Source organism: Coturnix japonica, chromosome 5 (assembly GCF_054131305.1).
Source record: "Coturnix japonica strain WE chromosome 5, WE-NBRP24, whole genome shotgun sequence".
NCBI classification, from domain to species: domain Eukaryota; kingdom Metazoa; phylum Chordata; class Aves; order Galliformes; family Phasianidae; genus Coturnix; species Coturnix japonica.
The window spans coordinates 8,094,628-8,110,851 of NC_140667.1; the positions used below are offsets into that span (position 1 = coordinate 8,094,628).

Below are 16,224 nucleotides of genomic sequence, written 5' to 3' on the forward strand. Positions count from 1 at the left end.
GGACAAAAAAGTTTTCATCCATAATCTGGCACTCTGAAATTTTGTGAGATCAAAGCTCAGGTTGCAAGCAGGATTTTTGAGTTCAACAGACTGTCAATATAAATAAGTAGATGATTAAAGATAGGATTTTTTTTTAACATGAAACTGTCTTGACTGCAAAATAAACATCAATTTCCATTTAACTGAACATTTTTTTGCTATGTATCTTGGGGGAAAATATACAAGCAGTATAATGATTGTCCTTTAAACCAGAGGCATTAGTACTATTAGATTCTGATAAAGAACATGAATGCATGGGGTCCTGAATATGCATCAATGATAATAAGTTCAAGTTCATGGAAATACATTGCAATGTAATGTTCATGTAAATGTCACTGAAAATTTGTCCAAGGTGATTTGTGTAAAGTTGCAGAAATTATACATGCCTCTACTGCATACATTAAATAAGTAGTCAGGGCTTCTTAGCAGACGTTTCATTTCTCTCACTGTGGTTTAAAAATGAGTTTTATTTCTGATCTCACTGTTTTAGTGTATGTTCTCTTAAACAGATGTAATAAAATAATAAAATAATTGCTATGGATCATAACTTAAGATAAAATCCCACTAAAACTTCCTATCGAAGATAAAGATGGTGTGAGCAATAACTTCTATAAAACACTTTTGCAGTGAAGGTAGAATTTTCAGTTTGTTTTTGTGCTTGACCACTGTATTGCCAGACAGATAAAGAATGAAAATTAACTATGTATTATAGTCAGTGCTAAAGCAAACAAAGGCTTTTAATATAGAAGTCAGTTTTTCTCTGCTGTGTGCTAAAGGATCTGCCTCTATGGATGTGAAGGGACAAATGGCTTGACCGTAAATGAAACATGGTCATGGGTCTGTGCTTTTGCTGTCATTCTAGAGATGGCTCATTGGCAGGTTAAGCTATACCAAGTACTCATAGCCAGGAGTGGGGCTGCAAGGATCTGGGCGGCTCCAGGCTTCCGTTGTGGAGGAGTTGAGAGTTCAGAGAAGGCTGTGAATGATCCACATTCTTAACTGCTTTCCCTTGATTTACATTTGATTCTGAACTGCTTAACCACTGGTGGATTATTTCAATTTTCCTGGTGAATAATGCATAAGGGTATATAAGTGGATGTTCCCTGGCTGAGTGGGCTGCAGATGAAAAGTGTCAGCTCCTTTGCAGCATTAATGTGTGATTTTTATATTTTTTTTTCCTCAGGTTAAGGCTGTAGAGAACCTAGATACTCTTTTTTTTTTTTTTTTTTTTTTTGACAACTCCTACAAATGCCAAAACATTGGCAATGTTTGCTTTTTCTCTTCTTTCCCATTTGAATACCTGTTATTACAGTGAAAAAAAAGTCAGTTGCCAATTTTCCATTATGATTTTGTTTTCCTCAGGACTCCCATTCAAAATTTCAGTCCTACATTGTTGTACCTGCTGCTTAAGCTTTCTGAAAACTGACAGGAAAAAGAATGTCTTTGTTTCTCTACCTCTAAGGTTAATTTGTTTTACTGGCTCAGACAAATTTGATCTGCTCCCTTCTTATACCTCCTTATTCATCAGTATCCTCCCTCAAAGGATTACTAGGGTATCTATCCCGCCAGCAACCCTGAGGCACAGATTCAAGTGATTTTTTTTGCATAAATGTGCAATGTTTGACACAGCTAGATTTGAACACATTGAATACTGTAGTAATTGATGTAACACTTACTGTCACCCATGGTGCACTTGTAGGAAAATGTCTACAAATTTTCCCTGACCAGTTGGGTATCTTAATGTATCCTCGTGTCAGTCCCTGTAGTAGGCAGAAAAGATCAGAACTTGGGCAGTGTCTAACACTGGTAATTTTACATTTTAGAATGCCAGCAAATTAAAGCAAAGCCACTGTTCTTGTCTGCTTGTTGTTAGGCTTAAATATACAGGACATTTATTCCTGTTCATAATTTGATCTCAAAAATGTCAAAAAGCTGGAACTTACACTAAACCATTCTAAGCCATTCTAAACCAAGTGTTTAATCAAAGTCATAGAATCATAGAATTACTCCGGTTGAAAAAGACCTTAAAGATCATTGAGTCCAACCATGACCTAACCACAGTACCCTTACTAATAACCCTCCACTAAATCATGTCACTGAGCACCACATCCAAATTGTTTTTAAACACAGTCAGGGATGGTGACTCAACCACCTCCCCGGGGTGCCTATTCCAGTGCTTAACAGCCCTTTCTGTAAAGAAGTGTTTCCTAATATCCAACCTAAACCTACCCTGGCACAACTTAAGGCTATTTCCCCTCATCCTGTCACCAGTGAGAAGAGACCATCCCTGTTCTTGCTGTAAGCACCTTTTAGGTATAGGAAGAGAACAGTAAGGTCTCCCCTCAGCCTCTATTTCCTCAGACTAAACAGTACCTCACTGTCCTTTCTGTACTGAGAACTAGTCAAATATGTCATCTGAAGGCTTCCAAGGATCTGTATGATGTATCAGTTACCTTGGATATGATTCTTTTGTGAGTGGGATTAGAAAAAACTTCCTAAAATGTGAGATCATGCTACTGAAACAAACAGGCCTATAAAATACAACTCTTCAAAACTTCCCAAGTATTGTTTGAATTCAGACATCCAGACATGATAAGCACACTATAAAGTGTAAAAAATTAAGCTAAGCTTAGCCTGATCGAAAACACTGAATATTTGTTTATTTGTTGAGGTTATATAGTAAACATGAAAGTATTGTGCAAATGTTTGAAGAACAGCTCAGCTTTAAGAGTGATTACAACAGAACTCCTTAAGTGTTCTAAAACAGTCCTAAGAGTACTCTGTAAACTTTTCTGGTATTTGATATAGAAATGCTGAAATTGGTAATGAGAGATTTGGTGAAAATGCGCATTGATTTTTCACTAGTGTCAGATCATATGAGTTTTCAAAATGTATACAGAGAGTAATAGAGAGGCAAAAGAGGAAAAAGTGTGAAAAGAGGAGAATTAAGTTTGAAATAATTACCAAAAAAAATGATATAAAAGCCATGTGTGATCTCTTTGTGGTGGAGAGCTATGATTCCAAGGGGTGTGACATGATGTTGTAGTGATGGAGCCTTTCCACAGCTGTGGAAATTAGTCCCTGCCTTTCACATGTGGAACTCAATCCATTGTAGGTGAAGCAGGTTTTTTCATTGTTCCAGTCCTGTGAATCTTGCATTATCATCTTTCTGCTGTCCTTTATTGCTTTCAACACTCTTCATTACCTTCTATTACCTCATTTATACTATGTCATTTTTATCATCTCATTTCATGTGCAAAGTGACAGGGACAGAGGAGTGGAAGAAGTGAGAACTCAGTTCCACATCTCCTCTAACTGTTTATTTTGCTCATCTTTTGATTTTTCAAATCATGTCATAAGATCTTGACTTACATAATCTTCTGCTTTCTAATTTTTCCCCTTAAAATCTAATTCTGACGCCTAACTTTTTGATGTTGCCTTCATTCCTTCCCCTTCTGAAAGGATCCTGCTTCTCATATCCAAGTAGAAGTCCCAGGAATCTCTTGCTATCAGGTAAGGGTTCAACCACAGTAATTTTTCTGTTTGGGGATAATGATAGAGAGATCTGATTTAAAATAATAATTATAAATATATAAATATATACATATTTTTTCTTTTACTCACTATTAAGTAAAGTAAACAAAACACATATGTATTTTAGGAGCTTAGCTGCAATGCAAGGAAATACTTCACAAATCACTATTCTGTTATCTTGAGCCTGTTTCTGTTGTTATTAGGTGTTTGGAACTGAGGGTATATGTAAGCAATACAGAACATTTATATTTTCAAGGAAAAGTAAAGCTAATTCTGCCTGATCTCACACACTTGTTGCAAATAGCCTTTCAGCATAAGATCTATATATAGGAGTAAGCTCTATGTGCTCCTGTTTACCTTTATTCCTGGAAAAGCCAGTAAACATGCAGCAGAAAAAGAGCAGCACTTAGTTTGTAAATTTCAGCTTAAAAATTAGATGCTATATGATGTGGACCAAATTATCATTTAATGAACTAGTGTGTCAGAACAGTATGTCTCTTGGAAGAGATTCTACTAGGCAGTAAGATTGTTTTAAACTTCATAACTGCAGATTAAATTGTACAAGAAATAGGGCAGGCCTTGCATAATTCTCAGTTTATCTGTCTTTTGTTCACTACAGAGGGAATGAAATGTTTTGATGCATTTTGGGTTGTTTTTTCTGTTTTTTCTGTTTTTTCTTTTTTGTTTGTTTGTTTGTTTCTGTTTTGCATGAAAACCTCAAAGATTATTCTTTGATTTTGATATTTTGATGGGTAATAAACAGGATACTAAATATTTTCATAAATATTTTCATAAATATATATAGGTTTGTGTTGTTTTGATTTTGTTTTTCTTACAGATTTAATAAAAAATTTATAACTTTATCTGTACTGATATTTTGCACTTTAATTTGTTTTAGTATATCGATGTTTTAATGTGGTTTGCAATTCAGTTGTTAATAGGAAAACCCCAGATTTCATCACACAATATTGGCTGGACCGTTTTCAATGTATTAAAAGAATAACTGCTTCGAAGCCACTGAAAATTGTGCATAAAGGTCCTAAAATTTTTGGAATCTGAGCCAATGGCCTTGGTGTGACATGGAGGTCTGTGAGTTATCTAGGTCATTATTGCAGAGTTCCAAAAATTCTGCAAAGTAGAAGAATGCTTCTACCAGATATGAACTCAAAATTACGAAATGTATTAAATGTTACACTTCAATCAAAAGCAACCAAATCTTACATAAAGTTTTCTTCTAGTTTGTCTACAGTGTATTTGTCTGTAGACACATATATACAGCTGAGTATATGCATATCCTTTTTTTTTTTTTAATATATTATATATAGTAAAGCAAGTAACAGAAGTCACTTTAGTGTCAGAAAATTCTCAACATTCTGAAATAAAATGCTTCAAATATTTTAGCAAACATTTTAGATTTTTCGGTGTCCTTTCTATTATCAGAAGTATAAGTCAATTATCATCTTAGGTGAATTTTGACTGTGATCTTCTGTCATTTATCTCATTGTGGATCACAGTTTTGGTAATGGATGTGACTAATATTTTAACTCTGGGTCAAAGGAATGGTATTCAGAATTTAAAGGTGTTGCAGCAACAAAAAACCAGTGTAGAATTTGTCTTCTGTTTTATGAAGAAAATTTGAAGTCCGTCAAGTCTTGGTGAGAGGCATTCAATTAGAATACATTCAATTATGATCTTTTATCATTGCTTTGTCTCAAAGGATGAAAATTGATAATTCTGTGATTCTGTGAAAAAATGTACTCAGTGAGTTAGTTGTACATTGCTATAAGAAGTAGTTGGTATGTAGATCGGCATTTATAAAAACTGCCTCTCATTGGTAATACTGATGTAGTTGACAGCTTGGAGTTTGACTCAACAATATTGACCAAGTTAGAGCTGCTTAGAAATTCATTTATTTTGGTTGAGAGTTCAGCATCAGGAAAGTCAAAGCTTTTATGACAATATTTGACAATCCTCTGTAGAATGGGTTGAGTAGGAAGGGATAATTAAAGGTCATTTAGTCCAACTCCCCTGCAAAGAATAGGGACATCTACAGCTTGATCAGTTTACTCATAGTCTCATAGAGCCTGATTTTGAATGTCTCCAAGGATAGGGTATCCACCACAATCTCTGGGCAATGTATTCCAGTACCTCCCCATCTTCAGTACCCCTCCCCAGACTTATATCCAGTCTAAATTTCCCTTCCTTCATTGAAACTATTTTCCCTTGTTCTATCACAACAGACCCTGTCTGTCTCCTTACTTAAAATCTCACTTTAGGTTCTGAAAGGCTGCTCTCAGGTCTCCTGAAAGTTTTCCCTTCATTTGCTCACTGTTCCCCTTCAGACTCTGTTCTGCAGTCAGATATCCATTTATATGTATGCTATATTAGTTTAGTCAAAATGATGGTGTGCTGTGGTGTAACATTAATGTTCTAAGACTATTCTTCTGAGCCTTAGCTAAAATATAGGAAGTTCTCAATGCAGTTACATTAGGTTCTGTTAATCTTTAAATTTAAAGCTATAATGTAGGAACTTCAGAGGGTTTTTTCCAATTATTTTTTATTTTTATTTAAACTGTGATATAACTTGGATTACAGGTTGTCAGAATCAAATTGTGCTACATTTTCTTCCATGGCTACAGCCTTTGTAATGAAATGTATAGATGTACCATGTACTGTTTTTATTAGAAGTTGGAAATTATTTTGAACTGCTTAGTTTTATGCCATTTTTTTTATTCTTGTCAGAATCTGCCATGACAGTTGCTTATCAAAAAATTCATACTTTAGAGGTTCTTAATTCTGCTCTGTCTTTATCTGATGAAATGTTTGTAAATACACAGTATGGAGTGAGCATCTTACATGCCCTATAGAAGGGGCACTGAGAGTTGATCTAATTCTAAACCAACGAATATGCAAAGCAAGAGAAACTTATAGAAAGTATATTTTTTAGGAAGGTTAGTTTTGTAAAGGAAATGCCCCACTGGGTTGTAAAACTGTTGAGCAAAACTACCAATCCTGATTCCTCTAGTTCATGTCTTGGTATTTTTGGGGTCATTCAGACCCAACTGTCAAGCCATTCCTTAAGCCCAGCGAGCTCCCAGAGCAGTGACTCTTACATCAGCACATTTTGCTCCAGGAGCCATGAGCCAGAGTGTGGCTGACTGGTGCTCATCATCCAGGCATTCCTGCATGATGGTAGGAAAAGCCCATGAGGGGTCAACAGGAGCTGCTGTAATGCAACCCCAAAATCAAGGAGCTCAAAACTTGCCTAAAGTCGATTTTGTATGGGTCTTTTCAATGTAGCTCTCAGGACATTCTTAATAAATTAAATAAGAAAGATGAGCCATTCAGATGCTAAGGAAGGCATGGTTTCATAACTAATCATTTGAGCAATTTGGAACACTAGATAATCACAAATCATGTTTAGTTATTGAAAGCAAATGACAACTTTCCAGTAACAGCTTCAAAGCTGTTTGCTGCCTTCTGTATTTTCAGAGGCTTCTCACCATGTAGAAGGAGGGTTACACCAGGACACATCTTTTGATATCATCTGACATTATGCAGTGCACACATCACATTGCATCATCACTGAAATAAACACTGATCTGATCATGTCTTTTCCTTCCATTAGAGCTTAATAACAAAAAATGAAATTGCACTTGAGACCAAATGAATTTTTACTAGTTTTCTTCCTTTTTCTTTGGTTTCAAATGCTAGATTGAGTTGAAAAAACATTATCTTTGCTGAAATCAGCAGTTCTAATGAACAGTTTTGAAGGTTCAAAGCTTTACCCTTTATAACTTCTAGATGTTTAATTTTTCAAAATTTAACTGGAGAAATCAGATGAGCTGAAGATCTGGTATAGCACAGCAGCTAGATGAATGCTATTTTTCCAGCTTACTCTCCTGCTGCAGCATTTTGTGGGGGTGTTTTCATCCTGTGTAGCTTTTTGTGTCTCAAGCATTTCCAGATTCTCCTGGGAGATTTTTTTTTTTTACAATTCTAATGCCCATCGTTGTCAAAATTTAAATCAGCAATGTATTGATGCAGTGAAAAGACACGTTTGGATTGCCAAATTAAAGTAAAAAATAATTTAGATTCCTTATTTCTTGATTGTCCTTATATGCTTGAATAGAGGCAGAGTTCAGGTCAGCACCCAAACCCTCACATGGTAAAAGTAAGTCATACTGTGGTTCAAGATCTGTCCGTATACCTTTTTTTTTTTTTTTTGCCATTGTTTTGGTGTCATACTTTTCATATTGTGTACTTCTCTCTCATCATATTTGCTTTTGTGTAATATCTGTAGGGAACTTCAGCACTGACTTACACAGTAAAGCAGCATGAGTAAATTATTTAAAATAGGTATAGTCACTTTAGTGTGATTTAATAATTAAGAAACCCTTTTAAGAAAAAGGCAGCTCCACAGAGACCTCTGGATAAGTACTGCAAGCTCTCATTTGAGAACTAGTGGCTCTGACCAGCAGCCCTGAAGTTTCTGGATAACCAGGCAATTGTCAGCTGTGACAGTGACAGCATCTCCAGCTGCCTGTAGTCTTTGGTGTTTATGTTAACCATTTAATGAATGCTGCATTCTGACTTGCAGACCAAAGTATGAGAATCCTTAGTGTCAGCAAGCTTTAGAGATCTGTTTCTTTTTCTTTTATAGCAATTTTTAAAGTAAAATAAGTTCCTTTTGAGGCATTTTTTTTTTTTTTTTGTGGAATGAGATGTTCAAAAATGAATAAAATATTCCAGGTATTATCTTTTCATGATTTTAAGTGACTGTACTTCCCAGCCCTCTTATTGTGATGTTTAAGTGTGTGAAGATGCAGACCGAATGTCCTTTTTTGCTTCCTAATTACTTTTCAAGTTCCGGACTAAAATATCATTACATGTTCAGATAGTTAAAACATTACCTGTCTTGCTTTTCTGCTGTTCTCTTTTAAAGAATTGTTTGATAATGCAAATGGGTATTGTCACTTAAAATAAACAATATTTTATTAACAGATTGCTCTGTGTATCTGCACATATATACACAGACAGCAAAGTGCTAGTGGTTTGATTTCCACATATAGTTATATTAACTATAAATATGTGTGAAGCCCAGTGTAAAGTTAGCATTAAGCTACATTTAGAAAACAATCCAGAGAAAGATATTACCTAAGGATATTAAAAATACTTTTATTTCCCTGAGAAAACAAAGTGGTTTCAATAGGATAGAAAAATTATCTAATGAAGGCTTTCCACAGATGCAAACTACTGGATACAATAAAAATATTCAAGCCTTGCTGCATAAGTGTTGAATTTTTGGGGATATGGTTTTGAAATAAATTTCCTTAGTGTAGATCTAAATACTTTCCAAAAACAACAACAAAACCCCTATTTCCTGTAGGGTACAATTTAATTGTTTTTTCTTTCCAGTCCTCCTAGAATACTGTGCAAATGAAGCATATTTGTTAAGTCAAGAAAGCTTTTAAACACCTGTGAGGAAAATTGCAGTCCTTTTGAATGCTGACTGTGATTTCTTAAAGGTATCAGATAGTACGAGTAATGATTTTATGTGTAGCAATATTATTATAAGTCTAAGCAATAAGTCAAAATTATGTTATAAATTTAATCACCTTTTTTTTTCATCTTCTCACTTTGAAATGGGAGAAGCTTTTAAAAACAGATGTTTGAAATATAACTGTGTCCAATTCTGAAAGTGCCCTTAGCATCACCCAGTAGCCAACCAAGCACAGTTATTGACTCATGAAGTGCTGCGGCGTCTGGGAGTTGTTTGGCTGCGTGAGATACTTTGTGACCCATTGTAAACCTTCTAAAGAACCATCACCCTTCAGCTGCATGTGGAAGAGCGGCAGGTCTGTCTTTTTTCTTGCTTCTTCCCCTTGGGATTTTCTATGAGACAGTAACTTTTAAAAGCCCTGATCCTTCCCCATATGTGTGGACTATGCTGTCACTCCAAGTGTTCTTACATGGATGCTGGTAAACATAATAATTTTGTTAACTACAGCTGAAAACTGCACAAATAGAAAAATGCCAAGTCTTTATAGATACTGGATGCCTGATTGTGTAGAAAGGTATATTGTTTTGTATGATGTTTTTTTTAACTGGTTATGTGCTTGTCTCCTATTGAGGCATATATTTTAGAATTCAATGAAATGACATACAAAAATATGCTTTGTGGTAAATCCACCATCAATTAGCATCAGTGCATTTGTGATCACTTTCCACTATCTAGAGCACTGGGAAGCAGGCATAGCCTGAAAATGAGTACAGATTTCTCAACTAGAGTAATGTGAGTAAAGGATGGCAACTCTAGTGTAATGCTTCCCTTGCTGCATCCTCCTTTCCATCCCTTTATTCTTTGCTCTGGGAGCAGTGCAGAAATGCCAGAATCCAAAAGCTCTGTGCTTCCTACATTCAGTAGGTGGCTATGCTGCTTAAATTAAATACATAGTACCTGAGTTCTTTTAAAAAATTTTTTTAACGTCCTTTCAGCTTATTCTCTCAGCTTATTATGAACATTAATTTTTATGTCTATTATTTAGTAATTAGTAAGTTCCTTACTAACGCTTAATGAAAGTTTGTATGCTCTTGAACTGAAGCAAAAACTGTTTTCTAAACTGTATTCTATTTCTCTCATATTTTTATTCTTCTAGCAACCTTGAGGATCTCAGGGTCTTAGTTCTCCAGGTCATGTTTGAAGTCCCAGTAGTTATGGTAGTTATGTATGGCCTGTATGCATGTGAAAACTGATGCTTTCGATCATTCTGCTAACAGAATGAAAAACTAAGAATGTAATCTTGCCACATGGTTCGTAGTATTTGCACCATGTCCCATCACCAGTAATAATGCGAACTATCACCTTCAGCCTTGTATTGGTTCAGTAGGTCCTGACAAACTTGCATACGGTGTTCTATTCCCGTGTAAGCATCTGGGGGACCCTCGTGCAAACTTTGCAATATTGCAGCATTACCATCATTGTTTCCAATGCATTGAAGCTGGTACTCAGCTCTGGATACAGTTTCCTGCTCTGCCAGTTCCTGCAGATGGGTTGATTGAGATGTTTCTCATTTTGTGGTGTTATAGTTGTGTGTGACCATCCAGAAGGTGGCTTGTCTTTCACATAGCTGTGAAACACACCACCTTCTGTGTCACTGTGCTCACAACCACTGGTGGTTCTCTATAAATGATCTGCAACTATCAGTGAATGTCAGAGGGTGCCATTGATTTCCTGATAGAGGAATTCAGTGATGCACCTTTGCTTCATTCTCACTTCTGAATTGGCCTCCATTTTGTCACGCTGTCCCTCTGCTGTTGTCTGTCACATGGTGACAAAATGTAATACAGCACTGATGAGAAGGTTCATCTTCTACTGCCATATCACTGACATCTTCCTCTGATGTTGTGGGCCAACATAAAAACATAGGAGACATTACTTTCAGAACCTCCCTGTTAACAAATTAGATATGTCCTAGTTTGCTATTTAATTTTTTTTTTTTTTCTTAAAGCACTGTTTTTCGAGAAGTTACTGAAGTCAAAGTACTTTGCAATTGTGAGACACCACAATCTCTGTGCTTTTGTACTCCAGTTTACTCAGGAACCTGTAACTATTACCATAAGTACTAAATTTCTGCTTTCTTCATTATTCCTGTCGCAGTTTTCATTCTTTTTTAACAGTTTGAATCTGTTCCCTGAATTTTATCTCCTGTTTATCCTTATATTCCTGTTGAATAACTTCAGCCATTTTTCACAGACTCCTTACTGAATTTCGTTCATTGCTGGAGCTGTGAAGCAGTTTTCCTGTCTGCCAGTTTTCTAAAGAGCCCATTCTGATGTTACCTTTTTGTCTTGTTAAGTGCTTATGGGATCAATTCATTACTGCTAATCCAATATCTGTCTCTCTCTCTCTCTTTTTCCTGACCTTAAAGGTATCTGTGCATCCCATTTATTTTTCCTTTATCTTTACTTTTAATAATTCTTTTGATGTTACTTGGAGCTTCCCAATATAAAGGAAAGCATGGCCCTACCAAGGAGAACATAGGTTGTATCATTTCTAAAGTTCTTGCTGAATTGTAGAGCAGTAGAAAGACTTACTGGAAATTTCACTTTTGCAGCGATTTTATAAAATTTTCTCCAAATTCATACATTTCCATTTGTTCTTGTTATTTTTCTCCTATCCTACTGGTAACCATTGTTCAGCTGAGGTCTTGGGTATTGTGTTTCTGGATTCCATTTCTGACCACAGCTGAAAACATGGAATGGGGATGTGGATACATTTGGGATGTGCTTCCATCATCTGTTGTGCTGGAGGCTTCTTATGGCTGAGTGCTGGGTCTTTCTTTCGGTTTCTATTTATTTGTTTTCGGTTTCTATTATAAATATTAGTAAACAAAGATATTGCAACTCATGTCAATTCATTGTTTCAGCTGAAGCTTTCCAATGTAATAAGTGTTCTGCATTACCATGTCTGTCCTTATTCTTTATTTTTACTTTGATACATTTTTTGATGTTTTTGTTGTTATTTTGCTTATAAAGACAAGCTTATTATTCATTATTTTCATACCTGAAATTATGCCTCAAAGTATATGAGTACAATCATCGTTAACTTGGTTTAAATTATGTTTCTGTAGAGGACAGGTTGGACTGTGGGTGTTTCTTGACAAATGATGCTTCCTGTAATGAAAGTGTTTGTGGATACATATAGTAGTTTCACATGTGCACAGGTAATACTAACATCAGAAATTATTTCTTTGCTAACCACACTGTCTGAAATTATTCTGAAACATCAAAAATCAACCCGAAATGCTACTATGGCTTAGTACAGGACAACATACACAATTTGCTCATTTGTACAATTACTCTCCTTTCTCAGATCCCATTCTTTTTCAGGGCTGTGCATTGCCTTTTCCTTCTAGCTTTATTTATATCACTTCTTGTCCGGAAGAAAGCAGAGTTATTTTGGAACATGAACATGGAATTCATATTTCATTGTAGTACTCATGATGTCCGGGGGTGTGACTGCCAAATAATATCCAGAACACTTCTATTTTCATAGTAATATCTTGGATGTCAGCCATACATTTTCCACTGAATTAATGAATATCATGAGGCTACATCTACTACTGCTACCAGAAATGTAAGAAGTAGCATTATTTCTGAAACAGCATGCACACAGGATTAGGTTTTGGTAATGGGCCTTAAGCTTGCACCGTATTTGTTCTTTTAATTAGTCTTACCTGTATAAACAAGAGTACTTTTTCATATTTTTATTACAGAAAATCTCTTAAACTCAGCTATTGATGCACCATCATAAAACTTAACCTGCAGTCCAAATGAAGAAACAGAGATACAATAGCCAAAATGAACAAACAAAAATAAAACTTATCTCAACATCTCAACTTTTTCAAACATTTTAAACTACAAGTGATACTGTTGTGAATGAGAAGTAGGTGTAGTATTATTAGTAATATTACTTCAATTATTAGTCTACCTCAAAAATGCTCCAGTGAGCAAGCGTTTCTTTTTCAATGGGATTAACCACTGAGAATGTTACAAATGCTGCAAACACCTACATATTTGTACAAAGGCAACCCCCTGCTATAGCATATACATTCCTTTTTTATCCTTTCTTATTTAGACCAGCATGATTCATTAACAGTTATTTTTGAAACTGAGAAACGTAGGCTACTAATATAATTTTAAATGCTGTTATCTTAATGAATAAGTCAGATACGTTTTAGTTTCTTCTTAAGATGAAATGGCTAAATGGAACTAAGGATAGTGAGAAAATTATCAGCTTAAATTATTGGGCTTTATTTTTCAAAGATCGTGCTTGGTGGCATAGCTTTTGATAGAGCTTCTTTTCTTCTATTTAGAACATATATCTTGAGGGGCAAATGGCTGCATGCCACAAGTACTGTCTAAGTATGGATAAGACAAAGACAAGGAAGTTTTCAGTGGGAGACTGTCTACAGGGAACAAAAATGTGCATGCTCTCACAAGCTAAAAAAAAATGTCCTCAGCGGTTGTAGTGCTACATCTACTTTGAAAATGAGTTGATGACAAAAAGAGTAAATGAGTAGTTCTTGCAGATTCTTGGAAGGGACATACTCTTAACAGAGTCTGTTGTGATAGGATAAGGGAAAATGGTTTCAAAATAAAAGAGGGAGATTTTGGCTAGATTGAATGAAGATCATTTTTACAGTAAGGGTGATGAGATACTGGCACAGGTTTCCCAGAGGGGTGATGGATGTCCCATTCCATTCCTGGAGATGCCCAAAGTCAGGCTAGATGGGTCTCTGAGCATCTGATCTAGTGCAGATGTCCCTGTTCATTGCAGTATGAATTTCTTATGTCATTTGCCCTACAGTAACTTGGGAGTAACTGTATGTCTGAGAAACACTTGAAATGGAGATGGGTTATCAAGTTGGTCTTCAATACATACCATCTTCTGTATCCCTATATGTACCTTGTGTTATCATCTAGACTTCTAGAAAAGTACTGTAAAATGTTGTCAGAACAGGGTGGATGTGTTTCATGTCTGATGTTCTGGAGGAATAGTGCCAACAGGTGTGAAGCCTGGAGAATCAAACCCAACAGACTGACTCAAACAATAGTACAAATAGGTTTATCCAGCACATGCCGCTCCAGCAAGTATCTTTGTCTTTAAAAATTGTATTCAGGTAATGCACATGACTGTAGCATGCTGTTTGGCTGCTTTGGCTAGTTAAATATTTTGCAGTTTTTCAGATGGAGATTTTTTTTCCCCATTGGTTGCAATAGACACTTTTCAGCTATGGAAATGATGTTATTCTAAATAAAACTGACAAGATCCACCAACACTTTTGGAAGCACAGATGCTTTGTCCCACTATTTACTAAAGAGGTTCGCACTTAGATTAAAGCAGTGCAATCAAACCACTGAATAAATCCTGGAACAACATAATGATTTAAGGATTTTGTTGAGAGCTTTTGGTAAGAGGGAAGTTACACAAAGGCAAAATTGGACTGTTTTCTGTACAACACCAGAACACAAAAGCAGCATGTAATCCAGCATTGGTTCGTTTGTTTTTCTAAGTGTATTGTGCAGCTCCATTTGTCTTTTTTTTCTCCTCTTCAACATGAGACAGCAGCCCACAAATTTGTGTACTGCATCCAAGGCCTATATGCATCAGCTGTGAAAAGAAGCATCAGGCTCTTTTCAGGAGCTACATGCTCTGAAATTCTCCTCTGTATGAATTATACTGATTTTTTTTTATTTCTATTTATTTATTTATTTATTTTTTTCCTGCTTGAACTGTATGGCTTGGGAATGCACAGCCCCTGATGTTAAATTATAGTTTTCCAACTCAATGTATTCATAATGCAAAGAATGAACTCCCTTTCTGGTGTCTGAGTGGTGCTGCATCAGAACTAGGTTTCCCGGTGTATTAGAAGAGAAAATTGCACCATCCTTTCCTCAGCTTTTTTAAAAAGTGTAAAATATGTATTGGCTGAACAAAACAAGTCTTTCTGTCTAGATGCCATATATGTTATTGAGCTCTTGTTTTGATGGCACATTTAAGTAGCTGGTAACTGATAATCCACTGCTGTGTAAGAGTGAATGATTCTGAGTGAGTTCTAATTGGTACTGAAAACAGATTTTGAAATCGGGACAGTCCATATTTAAAGAAATGCCATTAAAAAGTAACCCAGTCAGTTAAAACAAGTACTTTCCTGATTTAACTCTAAATCGTCCATTGTTTTTTCTGAAAACATTTACAAGAACTACTTACTTTTTATATTTTTTTCTCCATGGTCATATTACAGTGGAAAGGTATTTCCAAACGGTCAAGGAAATTCACTGTTTCTTATGTGCATACACAAATGCATTCAGAACAAGATTTGATGCTCCTTCAAACCTAAGCATGTGATTGAAATAGAAGGCTGTGAGCATAAAACCTTTAGAAACCATTGGCAACTCTGAGCTGTTCTCTCCATGCTTCATCTCTGGATTGTATCCTGAAGAAACAGAACTTTGTAAGATACAGGCTTGTATTTAGATAAGTGCCTTTTCTTTATAGGACATTACCTGTAAAGAATGAAAGTGAGCCATACATTATTCAAATAGGTTGCTTTTTTTGACATCGCTGATAGATTTCAATCATATTTTAAAATTCTGTTTCAGCTATTGTAGCTTTCTCTCACTGCCTTTGCTTTTCTCTCTCTTTAAGCTACTACTTACCAGACGTTTTCCTCATTACTGGCCATTGTTTCCTCTCCACTTCCAGCCTTGCTCATAAAATATGAGGGTTTCATTTTCCCACATTTTAAGCCTCCATTGTTCTGTGTCTGCCTGCACCCCAAACCAGATTTCCCACACAACTTTAAGGAACAGAGCAGCTTCCCGTTCTTTTGGTCAGAGATTTCAGTTCGCTTCTAAGGTAAATTCTGATGTGTGCACCTTTGTCCCTGTGGTTGCCTTGAGCCTGGTAATTAGAAAAAAAGAAAAGAAGTGAAACCCAATGGTTTTCAAGTTCTTTTGTATCATAATTTCTGAACCCATTGTCTTCTTACCTATCACAGAGATTTCAGATATTTGCTCTGACACGTACAAAGTTTTAAGTGATGCTTAGCAATTTTTTTACATGGAAGATTCTTGATGTTGTGT

At 35.7% G+C, this 16,224-nt stretch overlaps 1 protein-coding gene across 18 annotated transcripts in view; it reads left to right on the top strand.

Annotated features, from left to right (window-relative positions):
• SHANK2 (SH3 and multiple ankyrin repeat domains 2) overlaps nucleotides 1-16,224 on the top strand; it is a 320,253-nt gene that overhangs the window by 95,816 nt on the left and 208,213 nt on the right. For 11 of the 18 annotated variants that reach the window (XM_085548205.1, XM_085548207.1, XM_032444759.2 and 8 more), the window contains one exon: nucleotides 3,502-3,552. The exons of the other annotated variants lie outside the window; for them this stretch is intronic. In XM_085548205.1, coding sequence (XP_085404331.1) covers nucleotides 3,502-3,552 — 51 coding nt within the window. The remainder of the gene's footprint in view (nucleotides 1-3,501; nucleotides 3,553-16,224) is intronic. 18 annotated transcript variants of the gene reach the window in all.